At 42.7% G+C, this 21283-nt stretch overlaps 1 protein-coding gene across 3 annotated transcripts in view; it reads right to left on the bottom strand.

Moving 5' to 3' along the window:
• sorl1 (sortilin-related receptor, L(DLR class) A repeats containing) overlaps positions 1-21283 on the bottom strand; it is an 86522-nt gene that overhangs the window by 15672 nt on the left and 49567 nt on the right. For all 3 annotated transcript variants that reach the window (XM_040006461.1, XM_040006463.1, XM_040006464.1), the window contains 24 exons: positions 20488-20589; positions 19003-19172; positions 17388-17580; positions 16008-16125; positions 11468-11541; positions 10831-10919; positions 9988-10166; positions 8651-8837; positions 8213-8341; positions 7558-7643; positions 6712-6884; positions 6440-6571; positions 6158-6249; positions 5300-5546; positions 5073-5211; positions 4817-4990; positions 4594-4707; positions 4379-4501; positions 4088-4207; positions 2488-2613; positions 2286-2396; positions 1997-2128; positions 1396-1527; positions 39-173 (listed from right to left, as the gene is read on the bottom strand). In XM_040006461.1, coding sequence (XP_039862395.1) covers positions 39-173; positions 1396-1527; positions 1997-2128; positions 2286-2396; positions 2488-2613; positions 4088-4207; positions 4379-4501; positions 4594-4707; positions 4817-4990; positions 5073-5211; positions 5300-5546; positions 6158-6249; positions 6440-6571; positions 6712-6884; positions 7558-7643; positions 8213-8341; positions 8651-8837; positions 9988-10166; positions 10831-10919; positions 11468-11541; positions 16008-16125; positions 17388-17580; positions 19003-19172; positions 20488-20589 — 3277 coding nt within the window. The remainder of the gene's footprint in view (positions 1-38; positions 174-1395; positions 1528-1996; positions 2129-2285; positions 2397-2487; positions 2614-4087; positions 4208-4378; positions 4502-4593; positions 4708-4816; positions 4991-5072; positions 5212-5299; positions 5547-6157; positions 6250-6439; positions 6572-6711; positions 6885-7557; positions 7644-8212; positions 8342-8650; positions 8838-9987; positions 10167-10830; positions 10920-11467; positions 11542-16007; positions 16126-17387; positions 17581-19002; positions 19173-20487; positions 20590-21283) is intronic.

The following is a 21283-nucleotide window of genomic DNA, read 5'->3' as shown; positions in this document are numbered from 1 at the left end:
CTGATGGAGCTCGACTGCCAGAACTAACGATGTCGTACCTGAACATATGTATTCATCAGACCAGTCCCCACAGTCATTCTCCAGGTCACACTTCCACCACGTGGGGATACAACGCCCATTTTTGCACTCATACTGGAAGTACTTGGAGCAGCCTGGGACCTCGGTCGGAGCAGCTGCAACGAGCAGAGAAACAGTCAGCCTCGGATTTTGCTGAGTAATCATAAATGTACTTGGTCTTTGTGGGGAAACGAAAAGTTTGCAGGAGTACAAATTAGGGATGCAACGATACCAATTTTTTCAAACCAATACGATACTGATACTTGGATCTGACTACTTACAAAGTATAAAAACCGATACTTTTAACCACACACACGCACATAAAATTTATTCTCTGCTGATAAGAAATAAAATCTTAATAAAAATGACCACAAAAATAAAATTTCACATAAAAAATAAGCACTTCTGTTAAATTATTGCGGGGTGTTCACATTGTAATTCAACAAAATATCACTGAACTATTGGCACTGTCTCCAGCTTTCAGAATAATAAATAAACACTTCTGTTTGGAATAAAATAAATACAAATTAGGTTTGAGAATAAAATAAACTGTTAAATTATTGCAGAGTGTCCATATTGTAAACAAACAAACAAAAATAACGAAAGTATTTGGCATTGACGAACAAACTCCTCATCAGTCCACCGTGCCGTTAAACCGAGGACTGACATCGCGCACACACTGCTTGTCTTTACCTCTTCAGAAAGTTTTAGCACCATTATCTCCCTGATGTATGGGCGGCTGGGAATTTCATATCGCGGCTCGAGTACGCTGAGAAGACGGTGCGATCCTATGTTTTCCATGACCAGCATTGGCTGGTCATCCAGAGCAATAAAATGAGTCAGAGCCTCTGTTATTTTAACTGCCTGTGGATTTTCTCTTGACATTTTTCGTTGCTTTTCCAAAACCTGAGTTAAAATTGGCTGTTCTGGTCCACACTGCTGACATTTTGTTTAGCCTAGCTACAGCAGCCTCCAGTTTCTCTTTTTTATCTGGAGCCGCCAGTCTCACTCGCCTAACCCTGTGCCTTAGCACGACATGTCCCCCTAGTGGCCAATCTAAAAAATTACAACAGAAATGACAAGCCACCCTCTGACTAATGAAATAAGTTAGTATCGGTTCATGGTATCGGTTAACTTTTACGAGTATGAGTACACACACATTTTACAGTATCGGCCCCGATACCCGATACCAGTATCGGTATCGGTGCATGCCTAGTACAAATATAACTTATATATTCAGTGTGTGCAATCAGTGCATTTGTTCCACATGATTCGACAGTAAACATTATGTGTGTGTGGGGGGGTCTGGGCATTTCTCCATAAGCTTTTCATCCTCACCACAGTTGGCTTCGTCTGAATAATCCCCACAGTCATCCATGCCGTCGCACTTCCACTCCAGACTCACACACACTCCGTTGGCACATTGGAAGGTATAGATGTCACACACTTTGCTGAATTCAGACGGTGCGGCTGAAAGAAAACACACAAGGAATCTACTTTCCACCCAGTCCAGCACAAGCTCTTATTTTCTTTGGATCCATGTAACCCATCTGTACTATTCATCTGCATTTATTGTATTTGGTTACAAAAAGCCAGCCTTCTATGTCATCATAATAGTGACACGTCAGAAACAAGGAAATACCTGGAAAAGTTGGGAGTGCGACAGTAATCAAAGCAATGATTAAAGAGCCTGATGCAAAACCTAACTGGAGGGATAAACAGATCCAAACACAAAGCACAAATCTAACGATCCACTGTTCAGGTGCACGGGTGAGTGGAAAACAAACTCAGCCTCCTCCTTTCTCCTTGTTTGGGACGATGATCATACGACACCTCTGCTTTATAAACTGGCCTGGTCAGGTGTTACAGGGTGACGGGTGGTCACAGGAGGGCTGCTGCAAACATGCTAAGTGTCACAGTGGAGATGCTTGGCGCTCACCACATTGTGCATACTCGGCGTCCTCATCAGAGCCATCTTCACAGTGTTTGATCCCATCACACACCAGAGACTGAAACAGGCACTGGGCTCGGTTCTGACATACAAACTCCATGTAGCGAGTGCACAGAGGATCTGTGGGTGACACAAGCGAAGAAACCACAATGACTTTCACAACAAATCAGACATGAGATCAGCAGAGCAGTCAGATGATTATATTCTCTCTCACAGTTACGATTGCATGTGAGGGTCTGACTGCTAAACTGTCTCCTAAACCAACGGGATCACTCACCACAGTTGTTCTCATCGGCGCCGTCTGGACACTCCTTGATGCCATTGCAGTGCGCGGAGGCTGGCAGGCAGGTGTGATTGGAGCACAGGAAGCCTTTACACTGAGTTCCCTCTAATAACAAATATCAATAAAGTATTACTGCTAACAGGAGATCTCTGCTTGCTTTGCAGGGGTGAAACATCAGGGTCTTGTGTGAGCTTACCGCAGTGTTGGGGATCTTCATCCGAGTCATCCTGACAGTCATCATCGCCGTCACACTTCCAGCGCTGAGGTATACAGTGACCTGTGTTACACTGGAAACTGCTGGGCTCACAGGTATGGTGGCCCACTGAGGACACACAGAGTTTAAATGAGTGGAGAAGCTTATAAATGTATGACAGATTTAAACGTTGTTAATGTGAAGTTTTCACCGCTACACACACTTTGTTACTGGCACTACTGATTATGCATTTATGTATGCCAATGTTTGGCACATGTTAATATATGTATTTATATGGGTGAATAAGCTATATAGTAAATATATTTTCACCCAGCACTTTGTAAATGTCTATATTTAGCTAAAGTTGAAACCAAACATCAGAATGGGGAAGAAACGTGATTCAAGTGACTCTGCAGCTGGCATGGCTGGTTGGTCTGAGTGTTTCTGAAACTGCTGATCTACTGGGATTTGACCACAATACTATGTCTATGGTTTACAGAGAACCGTGAAAATAGTAAAAAACAAGGGAAAATATCCAGTCGGCAGCATTTTCACTGTGTGAACATGCGCTGTTGATGCTAAAGGTCACAGGGTAACGGCTAACAGGAAGGAAACAGTAACTCAAATAACCAGTCAGTACAACCAAAATATGCAGAAGAGCATCTCTGAACACTAACATGACATGTAGAATCATGCAGAAGGTTGGCAGGAGGAGAATAAATGAAAAATTGAAAAATGTTCTCTGGTCTAATGAGGGTCAGAATTTGGCAGAAACAACATGAAAGCATGGATCCACCCCGCCTAATATCCACAGTTCAGGCTGCTGGTGGTCTAATGTTGTGGTGGGGGCTTAATGCCAACTCAGCAACCCGACAGAGCACCTCTGATAAAAAAAAAGAAAAGAAAAGTGTGCAGCCAACAAACCTGTAGTGAGTGTGTGATGCTGTCATATCAAAATGGACCAAAATCTCAGAGGGATGTTTTTGAACAGGGCTCCAAGCTGGGACTAGCAAGGCGTAGCTAATAAAGTGAGCGTCAAGCATATACAAGCTAGCCTCAAAACAATAATAACCGTTCTCTAATTGTGTGGGTACGACAACAAAACTATTATGAACTGGAGAGTATTACAATAACTTACAATTTACTGGCTGTCTGTAATTTAAAAGTAACTAGCAAACCCCAAAACTCACTAAAGCAGCCAGTGAGAACCTGCTAAGCTAGTTAGCTTTAGCTAACTGTTTAGCCTTTTGTCCTCATCAGGAACTGATTCAGCTGCTACCTCAGTGAATTATGAGGAATAACAAACTGAATATCCAAAATAACACTATGACTATTATGCTGTACATTTCAGTGACTGCAGCTGAGTCGTTGTGTGTTAGCAGTCATTCTGTGACTTTAACCGTGTGGTTAGCGGTTAGCGGCTGTGTAAATAACTCTGTTTTTATGACTTTAAAAAAAAACACTGACTGCACTGTTAAAGGCTGTAGCTTTGTAGTTTTATTTTATGACTGTGAAGTTTACTGCAATTGTTTAGCGCTTACAGCTCACACCTTCTCTGATTTAACTTTGTGGGACATCATGTATGATGCTGAGTCTTCCTCACCAGTGCAGTTTGTTTCATCTGACCAGTCTCTGCAGTCATTGTCTCCATCGCAGCGCCAACTCTTGCGGATGCAAACACCACGTGCACACGTGAACTCATCGGGCCCACACTGATGAGAATCTGAGAAATACATCAAAGTGTTAAACAATGTTGCTGATCTAAACTAAAATATTTGTGTGATGACCATTTTAGACCCTAACCTAATTAACTTTCTAGTCTTCCTAACCAATGAAAGTGCTTTAATAAAAGTCACATTTAACCATACAATCACACAGTTTTATTAATGCGTACCACAGTTCTCCTCATCACTGTTGTCTCCACAGTCATCCTCATGGTCACATTTAAAGGCCAGAGGGATGCAGGAACCTGAGGCCACGCAGCGAAACTGGTTGGACGGGTCACAAGTCGTAGTGGCTGGAGAAGGACGCCAGGAAAAAAGAGCTTTGTTTCTATAGCAACAGTTGATTGTTTCTGTCATGAAGGCAGCAACGCTGCTGAGTACTTACGACACTCTTGTTCGTCACTCATGTCCCCACAGTCGTTGTCGCTGTCACACTTCCAGATGCTGCTGATGCAGCGGCCATTGGAGCAGCGATACTGGTTTGGCAGACAGCTGTGCTCTGGAGTCGAAGAAATATGCAAACATGCAAACTGTTAATTGTCGGAGGCTTCGTGTCCGTACATCTTACGACACGGCGTCTTCCAGAAGCAGTACGTGCTTATTCTCACCCGTCTTGATGCAGGTGTTGTTGTGGAGCTGGTAGCCTTGGGGACACTGACACTGCAGCTCTCCGCTGGGCGTCGTTAGAGTCGGGGCGCCGTCTGGGCAAACGCAGGTGTGCCTGTGGCCGGGCTGAGGCAGACACAGCAGGCTGCACGGCTGGTCGGCACAAGCGTTATGGCCTAACGAGAGCAAGAATGCAGTTTATTTCATTTAAACCTGAAGAAGACTGACAGCATCATCACCTCCCTGCCTGGTCCTCACCTCTGTTCTTCCCCTTATAGAAGATCTTCAGGTCCATGACTCCAGTTAGCCTGCCAACAATCAGCTCGTTGTTTTGGGAACCAGCCTTTGGAGCTTTGAAGATTCCCATTTTAGACCAGTCATCCCAGTACAGGTCATTCTGAACACAGCATACAGCGCAAAAGTGTGAACAATCCACCCAATCCATCAAGGCAGAAACACACACACACTCATAAACATGTTGTTACCTTGAACACAGCTATGGCGTACGGGTGGGGCAGCCCCTCCATGAGGACGCGCCTCTGCCCTCCGATGAAGTCGGCCCTCTCGATGCGGTCGCTGTAGGCTTCGGTCCAGTACAGCCAGTGGTCGTCGGCCGTGATGCCGTTGGGCCATCGGACACCCTCGGACACGATGCGGGACACGTTGGTTCCATCCATGTAGCTTCGGTAAATGCCAGGCGCTTGGTCTCCCCAGTCAGTCCAGAACATCAGACTGGACATGGAGAGGATACAAGATTAGGAATTTGCACCGAATGCGCCCATTGGCCACTCTTTGACTGTGATTGGGCGCCAGGTCAAATATTTAATACAAGCTTAAACTCTAAGAGAGTGACAATGTACACAGAGAAGGGAGGACGTGAGTGCAGTGAGTCAACCATACATTCATTTTCTGAGAAAGTGGAAAACGAGGTCAGCAGCAGACCACAGGAATCCCGATGTCTGCTACTCAGGAAAAGCAGAACTATGTTTGCAGAAGTGAAGCCAGATCTGTTTTCAGAGATGATCTTGTGGTCAGTTTGTCTGGTCATCCTTTTTAAAGGGTGATCAGAGCATTGTTGTGTTTTTACCTTAAGATCAGGTTTAAGAAAATAGTCAGAACCCTGGTGACCGATGTGTATTTTATGCTCCTGCTCTGCAGGTTTGTGTTTGCTGGAGCTTTGCATGATTGCCTGAAAAAGGCAATATCAGCAAACAATATATTTATTATAATTTCTTGTTCTTGGCTGGAAATGTCAGCTTTTCAAATCAGCCTGAAGCTGCTCGTTTCAGATTCACTCTTTTAATCACACGCTGTATAAAACTCGGTTCCTTTAAACTCTTCACCTCTCTCCGGGCAGCAGAACCAAAGCTCGCGGGTGTTCGAGGATGGAAGAGTTGAGCAGGGTGTGCCGCAGATCCCCATCAGGGTTTGAAACCTTCAAACATAACAGGGAAAAGTCAACGGTAATGAAGCTGTGTGAAGAAGACAGATTATTGTGATTATATGAATATAATCTGACGACCAAAGAGGAGAACTGGGAAAGAACAACTGTTTTAGTTTGATAACCTCGCGACTCTGATGTGTCTGATATCCTGAGTGACAAACACTGACAATGTTTTCTATACCTCAATCTTCTGCGCTCCAGCATCCACCCAGTATAGCAGTCTACTGATGGGGTCAAAGGTCAGAGCCTCCACATTCTGCAGGTCTTTCCTCACGACAACCTCCTGACCTGTGCTGCCATTCAGACACAGGCGCTGCAGGAACAAAAGACAAACGCAGGTCAGTAACAGCTGAATGGTTAAGCTCCCTCTACGTCTCAGCCCCACAGTTAGCACCATGCTGTCCTGCTGTGAGAGAGCACACACCGACTGCATCTTCTAGAGGAGCCACTGACCTGTATGGTGTCCAGGGAGATGTCGGCCCAGTACAGGCAGTTGCGGTCATAATCAAAGTCCAGAGCCACAGCCTCCCTGAGGCCAGCCAGAGGCAGAGCCTGGTCAGTGCCCGTGGCCAGGTCGTAGCGATGGATGGAGTTCCTCACAGCGTACAGGATGAACTCATTACTCTCTGCAAAACCACAGGAGACAGCCTGAAGACAAACACTGGGACTACAAACGTGCACTGACACCGAGCTGCACTGCAAAGAACTTGAACGACTGACACAAACCGATTGGCTGCTTCATGTCGAGTAAATTCCTTCATTAATTTGAAAGCATGATCTCTTTGATTCATTCAACACGGCCGTCATGTTGTCATACAAACAGTTAGAAACGGCCCAGCTGCTGTTACCTCTCAGAGCAGATCTATAATCGAGACTCTACTACTGACCCATACTCAATAACCACAACGCACAGCTAGCAGGACATTAAAAGTCAAGTTGAACTGTTGGACATGACGGTCCAAACATCTTGAGCCGTCCCTCATTTCTTTATGCTGTGAAGCAATGCCAGCACAAATGGAAGCTCAACTGTGTCGAGCTTGATCACGATTTTTGCGCAGTGGTGTGCATCTACGTTTTTTTAGGGTCTCTCATGCATTTATATGTAGGAGAAGCAGAAATGCTTAAAGTAATGGATGTTTATTTGGATTTCACCTTTCTCCCACAAAACCCCCACAGGTTACCAAGTCCGTGTGCCAGTCAGTAAAACTGGATGGTAACATTTGTTTGGAAACGTGACACCTTGAACTGTTCCACAGCACGCTCAGCTGCATCTTTGAATGTTTGGAGAAAGCAGATTACCTCCGACAGGACAAGGCAGCATCTCTCCATCCAGCCGGGCCTCCACATCTCCGCCGCTGCAGCTGTCTCCTGGTACCTTCCTGTAGCTGCAAGAGGGAAATAAAAGAGGTTTCATCTGTCAGCAACTCAGTGGCGTCCGAACAAAAACAGTGGAAAAAAAGGAAGAATAACCAGGAAGGACACATTCAGTTACGTTGGTGTCGTTACTGGATCAACAAGGTTCTAATTTCAAGTGACCAATCACATTGTAGTGATGTCATAGTTTTGTGATGTGGAAACATTGTCGCCCACACTCCCACGACCCCGACCCTAACCCCCTCCTTTTTGGGATTTTTTCTTCAGTGGTGTTTTTTCCAAGTCGCAAAACTATGACATCATAACAATGACCAGGATCAACATTACACATGACAAATCACAGACGTCACCACGTTGATGCAGGAACAACACGAGGATATCTGACAGAATCACTACAGTGTTCATAGCATGGGAGTTTTCTTCCAACACAGTTTGATTAAAAATATATGGTTTAGTAGATTTAGATTCCTCTTTAGCATCCGTTACTCCATTACTGCTGTGGACGACGGCATTATGCTAAGAAACTGCAGAAGAAGAACGGCAGGCTCTGCATTCCTGCACGTTAATAACAGCAGTTTACCCTTTGCTGCGGTGGTAGGTAGTACCAACAGGACAAGGAACGGGTGGAGCGTAGAGGTCGCCCAAGAACTCAGGGTCAGGCACGCACACCTGAAGGGACAAGTCCTCACTCAGCTTAAAGCCATAGTCACTGAAAGGAGGAAGAGGAGGGGAAATAAACAATATAGTGAGTTTCAGCACGTCCCAATAAAGAACAACAACACAGTATTTAACCCACGTATACACAGGGGGGTAGTCCTGCTTTCTTTTCATTATTCTTGTTAATGCATCCTTTCAAATGAAATTTAACCTCTGCATCATAACATCAAGTCCTGGTGATGTTAATCATTATGAAATCAATCATGAAAAACCTGATATGTTCAGATATGGAGTAGAAAAAGAACTGATTAAAAATGAAGACTTCTGAAATCAAAGGCCTGGAGAGTTTGTGGACTCTCACCACTCGTAGTCCTGGCGTGTGCAGGAGCAGTTAGAGATGGTGACCGGCCGGTCAAAATCCTCTCCGTTAAAACACGTAGCGTGAGGCGCTCGCCTTTTGAATGTTATCTCTCTGCCCAGCAGACACTCATTACCGTGCTCGTCAGATGGGGACCAGTGCTTGTAGTCCTTCTCAGAACAAGGCACGCCTAAAGAGACATCCAAGGAAAAGTAGACATGATGTGGATCTGACAAATGAGTTGAAATATTCTTGATGGTATGTTTATAAAGTCAGTATTTCTAGATAAACCTTTCTGCTGGCGTGTGTTGCTTAGTATTTATCCTTTGCCTTTCTCCTAGCTTTCATCGTTTCAAGTTACATATTTACTTTTAGAAGTAAATTAGCATTATAGTTATCTCCTATTATTAAATTGGAATATTGGTGATTAGAAATGACTTGGCTTGTTTTTGTACGTCTTCCTTCTTTGAATTTTATTTAACCTTTAATTTTATTTATTTATTTTTTACACAGTAACACATTTTTAAATAATAGAAACTTTTTAATAGTGTTAGCTGCTACTAGAATTTGGTGATTATACATTAATTTATTCCCAAGTTAATAATCATGTGTCTCTGTAAACCATTACTCCTTGCTAGCCCTAGGGTCTTCTGGAATTAATGAAATGTAGTCCTCTTAGTTAACAAAAGCAAACAGCTAGCATGTGCTTTCTGGCTATTTTAGCTAAAGTACAATCTTTGTAACAAAAATGTAAAGTGAGTTTATTTTTGGTACATGAACAGTAGTTGTGTGCAACATTGCTACAGTGTATTACATTTTGTTACAGTTCATTCTCCCTAAAAACTCTGGATGCTATGCTATCACTAGCTACTGTCATTATATGCTAACCAAGCGCACGTTGGCTACATACATGAACTTTAGGTGCTACAAGCAAATATTACAGATCTTATAACAGTTTTATGATTGTATTCATCGATTAATTAATGAAATTCATTTCTGTCATCTAAATTATTTCATGTAGCTGCTGAGTTATGCTAGTTTTAGCTACAGTTACTACATGAGGTTATTAATCAGAGAACCAACCTGCAAGCATGCATCATCACTCTACAGCCATCTGAAATATCTCTGGACACTTGTTTGGACGATTATACGGAGGCACTATATGAATTGCTTACTTATTTTCAGTTTATATAAGAACTACATGTATAAAATTAAAAGTTACAGATGACTACAAATCACCCCTACAGTATTGGCTTTAGTCTAAACTGAGAAATAACTGTTTCTGCATTTAGCTGTTGTTGCTAAGAACTAAAGAGCTCCAATCTCAATCGTGGACTTACCCAGAACGTCAGAGGTGTTGACCTGCAAGATGAGCCAGCTGTGTCTCTGCTCAGCATACGAGCCAAAAATGGTGAAGATGGTGCTCTTCTCTCCGGGCTCTGTCAGCAGCTGGTAAACGTACACTTCCTTTTCTGAGAACTGAAAGTCGGTCCACGTCTCGCCTTCATTGGTGCTGAACCTGACAGGGGTGTGGTATTATCAATGACCGTATCTTCTAAATGTGTTTGGTAGCAGCCTCTCACGTACTGTCGACTAAACATAACTGAGTAATGTTTGATCACCAAGGTTACCAAGTTATCAGCTCATCTGCTGCATGCCCACTCACTCACCGAGGGAACAACAGCAAGACAGAGAAGACGATCAGATGAAACAAACAAACATGAGTTAATATCAAATTAAAGTGGGAGCGCGACGCGTATTACAAGTCGGGCTTAACCCAGTAATAGTGACATTTGTATGTATGAAGGTAAAATCGGGTTACTGAGTAATCAGGGAAAGATAAAATGAATTATGGAAATGAAGCCAACTGGATACATATTGTTATAATACATCACTTTCATGAATTAAAGTTGGCTGCAAGGTAGGTGTTGGCACAGAGGTGTTTTAATCTAGTTCTGTTTATTAGTGGAAGGATTATTTGCTGTTTAACTCCAACAGGCAGCTTCACATTCACACAGTCTGCTCCTGCTGGCTAATGGGCACGACCACACGGTAGGTGCCGTTTATGTGCTCCGCCTGCCAGATTTCTTAAAGCTGTCACAAGTTAACCTCTCTGGGTTTGAAGCTCCTGTCCGATTCATTTCCTCGGCTAGAGGAAGTTTAGGAAAGCCATCTGGACTTACTTCAGTTGTGTGGTGGGGCCTCCTTGTGCAATAGCCATCAGGATGCCGCCATGGTCACCCCAGGTGTAGAAATGAGGGCCTGCCAATGCCTAGATTACCACAAGCAGTGTGAGTGAGACATAATGTGCTTCACAGGGTTGAAGAAATTTAGTGTAAAGACATCAGTGCTGTTGTGTGGACGGTAGAGCTTTAAGTGATATCGACGTTCATCTAACAAACAAAAGATTCCCAGGTTGATCCTGGAGGGGGAGACACATGTCAGAGTCATCTGACACATAAGGAACCTGATTATAGTGATGTGTCTGATGTCAGGCGGCAATAAAGCTACTTTAGTGCCAGTTCTAAATAATCAAAGTCAGAACAATCCCCATCAATCTGCTACTAAAATTAAGGACAGTAGAGTATGAGACTAATGAAGCACTAATTACTTTTGAAAATATCATCGATGTCCTTTGAACACTAAATGAATTAACAGTAACGTCCTTTCATGACATGTGGGCATGAGAACATCAGTCGTCTACGAAAGCTGAATAAAGCTCGAGCCTGTCTACAGGACTAAGCCTGAATGGTGACTTTTTCTTTGACACACAGTTTAGCCGTCTCCACTGTTCTTGTTGTTCTCAAACTTTGCACTGACCTCTCTCCACTGGGCTCCAGCGCTGCTGGATACATACACATTGGGTTTGTTGGCCAAGTTCCTGCCAACAGATCCTGCAATCAGAAAAGACAGAAAAGGCCTTTAACACACTCTGACTCCGTATGATCGCTGCTTTTGTAACTCCGGAGTTTAAGCCAGAGCATTTTGAATCTTTTCATGCATGTGGCATTTGTATCTGCTGGAAATGAAATCCTCCAGGAACAATCTGCTTAGAACATTTTATAAAATACACAATGAAAATAAAAAAATTATAAAACATAAGGATGAGAGGCCTGCTTGAATCCGCCTACAGATGCTGAGATCCATCGGTAGTTCTGGAAACATCCACTGGGGAGCCAACATTGTTGTCCTGTGTTGGGCATTGTTCTGATACTGAGTGTCACATAGAGGCTGACATGTTTTACCCTGTCGTAGCCTACCGTGATGAAACTAAAGTTAAAATTTAACTTTCTAATTAAAATCATTAGAAAGTTAAAATAACTATCTGCTTAGCTAAAGGCATTAGCTATTATTTAAAATGTAGCATGTTAGCATTATCAGCGACACAAGCAATGTGACAGCTAATACAACCTCACACAGCTGCTACAGCAGCGGCACTTTTTAGTGTTTCTTTAGATAACAACTGCAGCTTCATCACAGGGCTGATAACGAGGAAGCAGAGATTAGAAGTAGAGTAGATTTAGAAAATTTGAATGTGAAAAAAAATGTGAAGCAGACTGAAAATACTTTTTACGCCTGTTTACACAACGTTTATTTGCTCCAGCGCTCTTACACATTTGCACGACAGGTAAAATTTACTTTGGAGTTTGGAAGTTGGGAAGAAATTTTTATATCTTCATCCAAATGCCCTCCAACATGCGTGTTAGTGTATCCCCCATCTATCCATCAGGAAAAGGATCAGGACCATCATTCTCTGTGTTTGACACTCGAGAACAGACAACAACCGCTCAGGAGATCAATCACATTGAAATATTTCAGGGTGAATGACAGAAGCACAGATGAGAATGAGAGCAGCATGGCTGATGTGTCTCTGCTCAGGGCTGTAATAATGCCTCTGAAATGAATTTGGTTCTTTCTCCCAGTAAAACGGGCTGATGACACTAAACATTAAATATCATCACAGAAAGTGTCAGAGAAAAAAAAAATAGCTGCCACTGATTACAGCATCCTGCATGATGTCTGCGACAGAAACACAGTGGGTTCTAAATCAACCAATCAATTTGTGATTAAAGTGCAGATTAGAACAGTTGTACTATAGTTTTACACGACCTGTATAAGAATGATAATTTTATACACAGCGCCCCATTTTCACAGGTTCAACATTAATGTGAGAACTGAATGACAAACATGACCTGCTCTCTTTTTGTTCCACCACAAATGACTTTTTGGTCAGTGATGCAAAACCAGTGACCTTTGTAGCACCAGTGCTATAAGCTAACACAGTTAACATACAGTCCTGCGCGCAGAGACACACACAAACACACAAACTCATTAATATGAACACAAACCAAACCCAGAAGATAAAACACTCATTTTATCCTATTAACATCACAAATCCTTTCAAAAAGACAGAATAAAGGTCATTTTTTATGCCTTTGTTTAGATTGCATATATATATATTTATTTTATTTGACTTTGACTGGACAAGGAGCTGGAGCACTTTATTATTTTAGCGTGAAAGCACCACGAGGTAGAGGCTTTCCTCGGAGACGGGAGGTTCCCCAGCATCACTTCTTTGACCCTGACCTCTGTAGGAGACCAGATTATGCCTGGACTCTGGCATGAGCTCTGATTATTATTGCGTAGAAGACGACTGCAATGAAAACCGCTGGAGATTTAAGACAGCAACAACTGAATACGGATTTCAATCCCACGAAACTTGATACATAAAACCTGAGCGTAACGATGACCTCGAACAACTAATGAAGGTTTTAACAGGACCGCAAAGCAGGACCAGCTGGTCAGCTTGATTAAATTGATACTGGACTTGGCTGCAGACCAGTGCATCACAGCCTTGGAGGTTCTCCGGCATCACTTCTTTGACCCTGGACTCTCTAAGAGTTCCCCTCACATGGACAGGAGGACACAGGAATAAAACCCTGTGATCTCTCAGCAATCGCCTTTGTTGTTTGTGTTGCCAATACTCGAGGGGAACCGGCAATTCTTGTGAACATTATTTTAAAAAGCCTTAAAGAAAGCCACCAAACAAATACAGTCTTGAACTTCAGTTCGGCACAAATCCATCACATAATCACTGTGTCGAGGAACAAATATTCCCGGGAATTACTGTGGGACAGTCATTCCTTGTACACCATGTTAACAGAGATAAGATACAAAATATATCTTAAATAAACCAGCCTTCAACATCAACTCATTCTTTAAACATACTTGTTGCCGTCAGAGCTACTCGTCAGCCTCTTAGCACTTACACCTGTGGTAGGAGTCTGCGTACGTTCAGGAAAGCTTCAGAATTTTAGTAGCTGCACCTGTGGTATTGATTTGAAAATTCTACATCGCCTTGTTCTGGAGTTATCGCATTCATTGGGTGTCCAAATTAAATCGCACCTATGCGAGTTGTCACACAATTTTCAGAAAACCTGGCCTCTGACATCATCATGGTCACTAAGATTTGAACACCTGGTATCAATTTCAAAGTCCTATTTCACCTCACAAACTCACAAATCTGCATGACCACCCACCTGCCTGGCAGAGCGAAAACACCCTGTACCCAGCAGAGAGGGTAAACGATCCGAGAGTTTTCCAGGGAAAGAAATGAGATATTCTTCAGTAGCCAGCGTGTTTGGTTGTGTACAGCTGCAATGTTTCTGTGTTAACTGTAAAAACGAGGTGACTTTTGCGATAATTTTAAAGAGGAATGCACAACTTTGTCATTTAAAATTCAAACTTGCCAACATTTCTATGTTGTGTTGTGTTTCATCTTGATTTTATCATTGTTTGGTTTATTTAAATTTTCATATGGTGTCTGTAATTCTCTGTGTTTTTCTTGGTTTCGTCAGTGTTTTAAAAGTCGACTGTTTACTTTGATAGTTTATGCTTTTTCTAAACATTATCGTGTTTTATCTCAGTTTTTTTGTTCTCTTGGTTTCTCTTGATAGTCTTATGTGTTTTGTAGACGTGTTGTGTAAATGTCCCTGCATGCATTTTAAATATCATTACAATATCTTTTCTTGTATTAAATAAATTGAACTACAAAGACAATAACAGACCGACCATAACTGACACCAATGGAAGCCAACAATAAAACAATGAGAAACCTCGACAGTGAAACAGGACGGATGGAGGCGGGATCCAGGTGGGATCTACAGCAACTGAAGGATTTGTTGCCAACATCATGATTCCGAACCAGGAAAACTGCGACGGTTTCATGTGAGGACTTTGGGCTTGGAGACGTACCCGATGTCACTGAGGTGGTTTTAATGTTGGTGTATACTCACAGCGCAGACTAATCAATGATATTTAATATTTTGTAAATAAGAAGTTAAACTGCATGGAACTGAAGTGTTTCCTGTGGTGGTCGTGCATGTTCATCCCTGCACTCAGGACTGTGTTTGACCCGTCAAGTGCCCGCCGGGTGCTGCAGCAGTAATTAGCCCATCTATCTAAGAGAGCGATAATGAAGCACATGGTGGCAGCAATTGGCAGCGCTCCTTCCTCCTCCTCCGCTCACCCTCCCTTTTTCTTGCATTCTTTCCATGCCCATCATCTAATAAGAATTTAATTAAAGAGACAGGCTGGTTGCAGTCTCCTAAACACTGCAGAGTATCAACAAATCAGTGCTCTCGACCAGCTGTGACGAGGCAGAGACAACTCAAACTGCAGCCATAATGTCTCTGCAGCACTGACACTGTTTCCACTTCGCTCTGAGGAATTCATCAGAACTTAACATGTGGTAACAGTTTTCACATTATTTATGTCTTTGAGATTTAAATTGCAACTGTGTAACTGTAATGAGAAGCAGGACAGATGTTTCAACAATGATCCATGAAGCAAGTTTCTAACACATATCTCACAAGGTGCAATCCTATTTCCTGTGTTTTCAGCAATACAGGAAGTGGCCACATACTAAGAGAGACAGAGGCATCTCAAACATCACAGACTTGTTGCCTTGCACTGGATATTTGAATCAGTGTTATCATAAACCAAAAGGAAGTTACTGAAAAGTACAACAAGCCATCCTCCAACAGATGGCACTGAAACTCCTCATCTAGCTCTTAGGCTTTCGTCAAAGCTCTGGGACATTTCTTCCCTGTTCACAACAACCCCAGAGGTTTCTAGTAGTACAACTATAATTTGACTCGAGTTTGAAAGTTTAAGTTCACCATCTGTACACTGAGTGTGAGACAAAAGTGTTAGACCCATTAAAATCTGTCAATGTCTGACTTCACGGCTTGTAGTCTACGTCCTACACAGGAAGGTCGAATGACCTGGGGGAAAGAAATCTATTCATAATGAGGAATCCATGAAATCCAAGAAGAACCTTTATTCCGTGTTATCCCACCTGTGGCCATAATAAGTCCAGGTGCAGAATCCTTGGATAAAATGGGTATTCTTCTTAGCTGGATGTTAAACAACTGGCTCCAGCGCTGAGCCAGGTGAAGGGAGCAACCTTTACTGAGCTACAAGGGAAAAGCAGAGGAGAGAAAAGTTAGATGACACTTAGCTGTTCAATTCACAGGATTCATATCTACCCGATTTGAGCTTTTCTGCGACATCAGCAGTTCACGTTGGGGGATTGAATCTTACCCTAAGATTCCTGCTCGTGGTTAAACTAGCTAACACTAGTATGCCTGCTAACACGAACGATTCAATTCAGTTTTATTTATACAGCGCTAAATCACAACAACAGTAACCTCAAGGCGCTTTATATTGCACAGTAGACCCTACAATAATAGATACAGAGACAAACCCAACAATCATATGACCCCCTATGAGCAGCACTTTGGCGACAGTGGGAAGGAAAAACTCCCTTTTAACAGGAAGAAACCTCCAGCAGAATCAGGCTCAGGGAGGGGCGGGGCCATCTGCTGTGATTGGTTGGGGAGAGAACAAATTCCAGTTTAGCTCACCAAGCAAGTGTTTAGGGGTTAGCTAACTCCCAGGGCTGACCTGGTAGCTTAACTGGCCTTTTTCAAATTGCTTTATTCACTAATATTAAGAACTAACAATCGGCAAATTCATGCAAAATATATTATAACTAGCTGGTTAATCTTCTTGTTTGCTAACATGTCAATACTGAAATCAAGTGTGAGTGGAAATTTTAGTTGGCTAACCCACCAAAGTGTTTCACCAGCTAACATGAGATGTGATACAAACTTGTGTTTGCTGATTTTAGGTAGCAGTAACTGGATGCTCAGTCATTCACGTAAGGAGATCCCAGAGACTTCAAGCTGTTCCTGCAGTTTGCTCTCATGTACTAGCTTCAGATAGTTCTGGACTGAAGAAGCCACTTGGGTGAGTAACAAAGCACTGAAGATGCAACGTCCATATAAACAGCTTCAGCTTTCTTGGTTTATGAATGTGAGATTTTGTCTAACTTGGGAAACGAATTGGACTGAGAAAAATAATTTTGTTGCATCAGGTCAAATTTTTAGTTCAAATCATTATCAAGACATACAGAGGACGTCTACAGCCATCAGCTCTGTCATGGTTTGGAGCTGTGGTGTTGGAGAGCGAGAGAAAAGTGGAGAAATTATGAACACAAAAAGTTCCAGCAGATTTGAGCTTATTGGTTCTGTTAGTCAGACAACAAAGTAATGTAGGACTATTGGTGGCAACTAATCAATCCATCAAATGGAAATCTGATGAAGTAATAGAAGTTTATGTTCCGTGCTTCAGTGTGAAAGAAACAACTGAAAGCAATAAGTTAAACTTGGCGTACCTGGCAGTCTATGGTTCCGCCCAGGCTGTCGGTAGCAGGCGACTGAAGCAACTCCCACGTCCCTCCCTTGTCGAACGTGATGACAGATCGCATGTTGTCCTCGCTCACAGAGCCGTTGATGAGCGTGGCGATGTAGACGCCCCTCAGCCCCTCCACACGGTGCAAGTCTGCAAACGGCTCATTGGCAAAATACCTGCGCAGCAAACGCAAACATGGTGGCAGGGTCAGAGAGGAACATCTGAGGTGATTCTGTAATATTTAATGTCAAGGTAATTATCTATTTCTACAATACAAATTATCTACAATATTTAAAAGGAAGGAAGGAAGGAATTATGTTTTTATTCAACGTGATCATATTTTCATTATTTTACTTCAATGATAGAGCTCTGGTTTGCACTCCCACCCTGTCCACTGAACACTGCTGTCAGTTTGTTTTTCTTAACTGTAACTTTTGCACACTTTATCCTACCAGTCCTCCTAACACCCAATCCCAGGACCACCCTTTGGACCCTTTAAAGATGATTTCAGTCAGAACCACAGAAGCACAGAAAGTAAATTCATCAAGTTGTTCAAACGTAGAACATGAGGCAACTTTTACACACAGCAGAGAGAGGTAAACAGGAAGCATGAAACTCACAGTCTGATGCTTTGTTTCAGAATGAGTCATGAGAAACAGAAGACAGAGAAGTGTTAACAGCAGACGCTGTTGGATAAACAGAAACAATCAGCTTTGGCAGGAAGCTAAGCCAACACTGGGACTGCCTCTGCAAAACTAACACCAGATCTTCCTCGTGATTATGTAGAAGGCAAACAATGACTACAGCTATCAGTTGAATGCACTATTAGAAAAGGATGTACTGCTTTCAAGTGTTTGCAAAACCTATACTGTTACCAAGCATTTGTAAAGAGAGCAAGAGGCCTTCCTGTCAGCTGCTGTGGTTTCTATGGGAACAACTCAATTACTGGCAAGGCTGCAGATAGTGCTCGATTTGTCCTGCAGGTACAGACTGCATTCATTTTTTATCTGCTGGTACAATTTGGTTCATCATGTGATCTGCTCATTTACTTATCTAAAGGAAAAGGGGGAAAAATCACTAAAGCATTAAAAGCAAAGAGCCAGCTGAGACGGTCCAGGCGCCTGTAAGGAGGCAGGCTGGATGAAGGTGTTCCAGACACATTCGGCTGTGGGACCCAAGCACCTACAATGGTGAGCAAACGCATTCAGACCATTACATTAGCACCTTGTAGAGGCCCAGTTACAACTTTGAGTCTACTTACATCAGTCTGGATATGATTCTGCACACCTGGCTATGGCAAGTTTATCCCTCATGCTGTCCACACACTCTTTGTACTTGTGCAGTGCCCAACACATGGTTCATATAAGGACCCAGCAGGGACTGAACAGATCTCAGTATGTTCCAAATCCACTGCAGTGCCCTCACCAAAGGATTTTTATTGAAACTGGATTATGTGTTTTTAGTTAGCCTGACAATCTGTTAACGAGAGGTTTGCCCTTTTGTATCCAAACAGGTGTGTGTGTGTGTGTGTGTGTGTGTGTGTGTGTGTGTGTGTGTGTGTGTGTGTGTGTGTGTGTGTGTGTGTGTGTGTGCAGTACCTGATGAGTGTGTTGCTGCCAGAGCTCTCAGGACTGTAATACAGCACGTTCTCCAGCGACAGAGAGAAGGCGAGACCCTGTGTGTCTGAGATGTAGAGGTGTGTGACGTTGTTCAAGTGGTTCACACACACGAACACTTGGTCCTCAGATGCATCTGCTATGTAGTACTCCTGTGGGGGGGAGGGGAGAGGGTCATCTATAGTTCACCGACTTAAAGGTCCGATTAGACTCGATGCTCTGAAATGGGAACGTGTTGTGTAATGTTTTTTTAGAAATGGGAACAACGAATGTTCAGCTGTTGTGTTTCAATGTTTTTATTGCTGTTGCCGTCTGTGTGTGCTGCTCAAACATATGCTGAGAACACGCGTTTAGTCTTATATTACACCTTGGACGTCTTTATTTCCAGGAGTTTCACCTTAATGAGTCAGTTTCAAAGTTTTGTGCTTACAGCCTGAGGCCTTTGAGTAACCGGTCACATGGCTCTCTGATGGATCAGATATGCATTAGCATGAATCAGCATCAAAGGCTGCATGCATGTAGCTGCAACCTGGAGCGCAGATCACACATCCTTTTTAAAATGACAGAGCTGAAGCTGCTTTCTTAGCAAACCCTGTTTATAGCTGTGAACACACATCGAGTGGAAGTCAATACTTATTCAGGTACTCTCTGCAGCAATACTTTCTAATATCTACAGTTATTTAACCAAAGATCTGATAATAAAACATTTCATGAATAAATAAAGAATATCCTTATGTTTGTTCAAACTGACACCATCAGCAGTAACAGCATGAAGACTTTGCACCACAGACTTTATTTAAAAGCTGTAGCTACCATGACATCACACATAGTTTCAGGATGCATGTGTTGAAGCCTCAGCAAAAAGATTCTGGTTCCCAACGTGTTGGTTTTTGAAGTTCCTAGTTATTAGTTAACAGCTGTTTCTACAAACTGTGTCAGCTTAACTAAGTTCAATCAAAAACGTGTGAAACAAACAGTGAGTTCTGTTATTTATCAGTTTAAAATGTTCCAGCACTACAAATACAGTTCAAAGTTACGAGTTGAGTCCAAACAGCTGCGTGTTCCAGCCCACTGGTCGGTTAAATCAACCACTCCCATAATTTAAGCATGACAAATATTTGAGCGAGTTTATAAAATGATAAAGCCTGTACACTTGTTATAAATTGGGAAATTAGCTAAAGAGAACTAAATGTTTTTTCTACCAAGCTGTAAACATGTTAGCTTCTTGGCTAAGGTTGGGTATTTTAACATGACAGTCTAAGTTTTCACTTTTGGCATCGGCCTCCAGTGGCCATTTGAAGAACTGCACGTTTGGAAATGACACATTGGCTTCCGCAGTCCTCAGTATTCGCTGTGTGCTTTGTACTACGAGACTGATTTAAGACCATCTGACAGGACTCTACCTTTGCTTTCTCACAGACAAATCTGTTGGGTAAAGCACTTCTGAATACAAGAAAAAACACTCACTGTGATTGGATGACGGGTCATAAACTGGGCTGCTTTCATTGGCTGGCGGTTGTAGGACACCCAGAGCTGAACAGATGATGGTTCGTGGCTTCCCAACAGTTTCTGGACACAGATACAAAACAAATCACTCAACGTCTCCTCAGATTTAGTTTCTCGGCAGCTACAGCTTGGAGTTGGCACACAGGCTTCATTCTAACGTAGAACTTCATGATGAAATCCCAACAGAACAAATGTAAAAAGCTTTGACGGCTTTTGGAAGACTGAGATGAACCGAAGAGGCTCTTCAGACCCCGTGGAACTCTGGACTGTTTATTTTGCACTAGTGCCGTGTGTGGGCAAGGCCTGGAAAATGACCTGAAATTAGGAGAAGAGACTCGGGATATGTGGACTGTCCTGATAATGTTTTGCTGCTGTGACACCCCCGCGGTACAGAGCTCAACAGCTGAGAGACAAATCATTAAAACGAGCTGAATTAAAAAGTCTCTCAGACTCCAAGAGCACATCTTCACTGTCATGACCGTGTGTGTGTGTGAACACACTCACACACTCGTGCGCACTGGATTGAAGTGTAATTGTCCTGACTCCTGTTGTCACAGTTGGTTTGTTATCGATTTGGCCTTTTTTAGGAGTCACACAGAGAAATCAGGATCTTTCTTTCAGCGATTTCTCGTCCGTCTGAAAGGAGAAAATAACTTCATGGACGGACAAACAGCATATTTTACATCCCACATAAAACTACTGGCTGCACTCATATTTCATAGTTTTCAAAATAATATCACTGTGTTAGTAATGTGCA

This window comes from Simochromis diagramma, unplaced genomic scaffold (genome assembly GCF_900408965.1).
Source record: "Simochromis diagramma unplaced genomic scaffold, fSimDia1.1 OVJJ01000024.1, whole genome shotgun sequence".
In the NCBI taxonomy this organism is placed as follows: Eukaryota; Metazoa; Chordata; class Actinopteri; order Cichliformes; family Cichlidae; genus Simochromis; species Simochromis diagramma.
The sequence above is the reverse complement of the archived record's forward strand: the minus strand, read 5'-3'. Positions and strand labels throughout refer to the sequence as shown.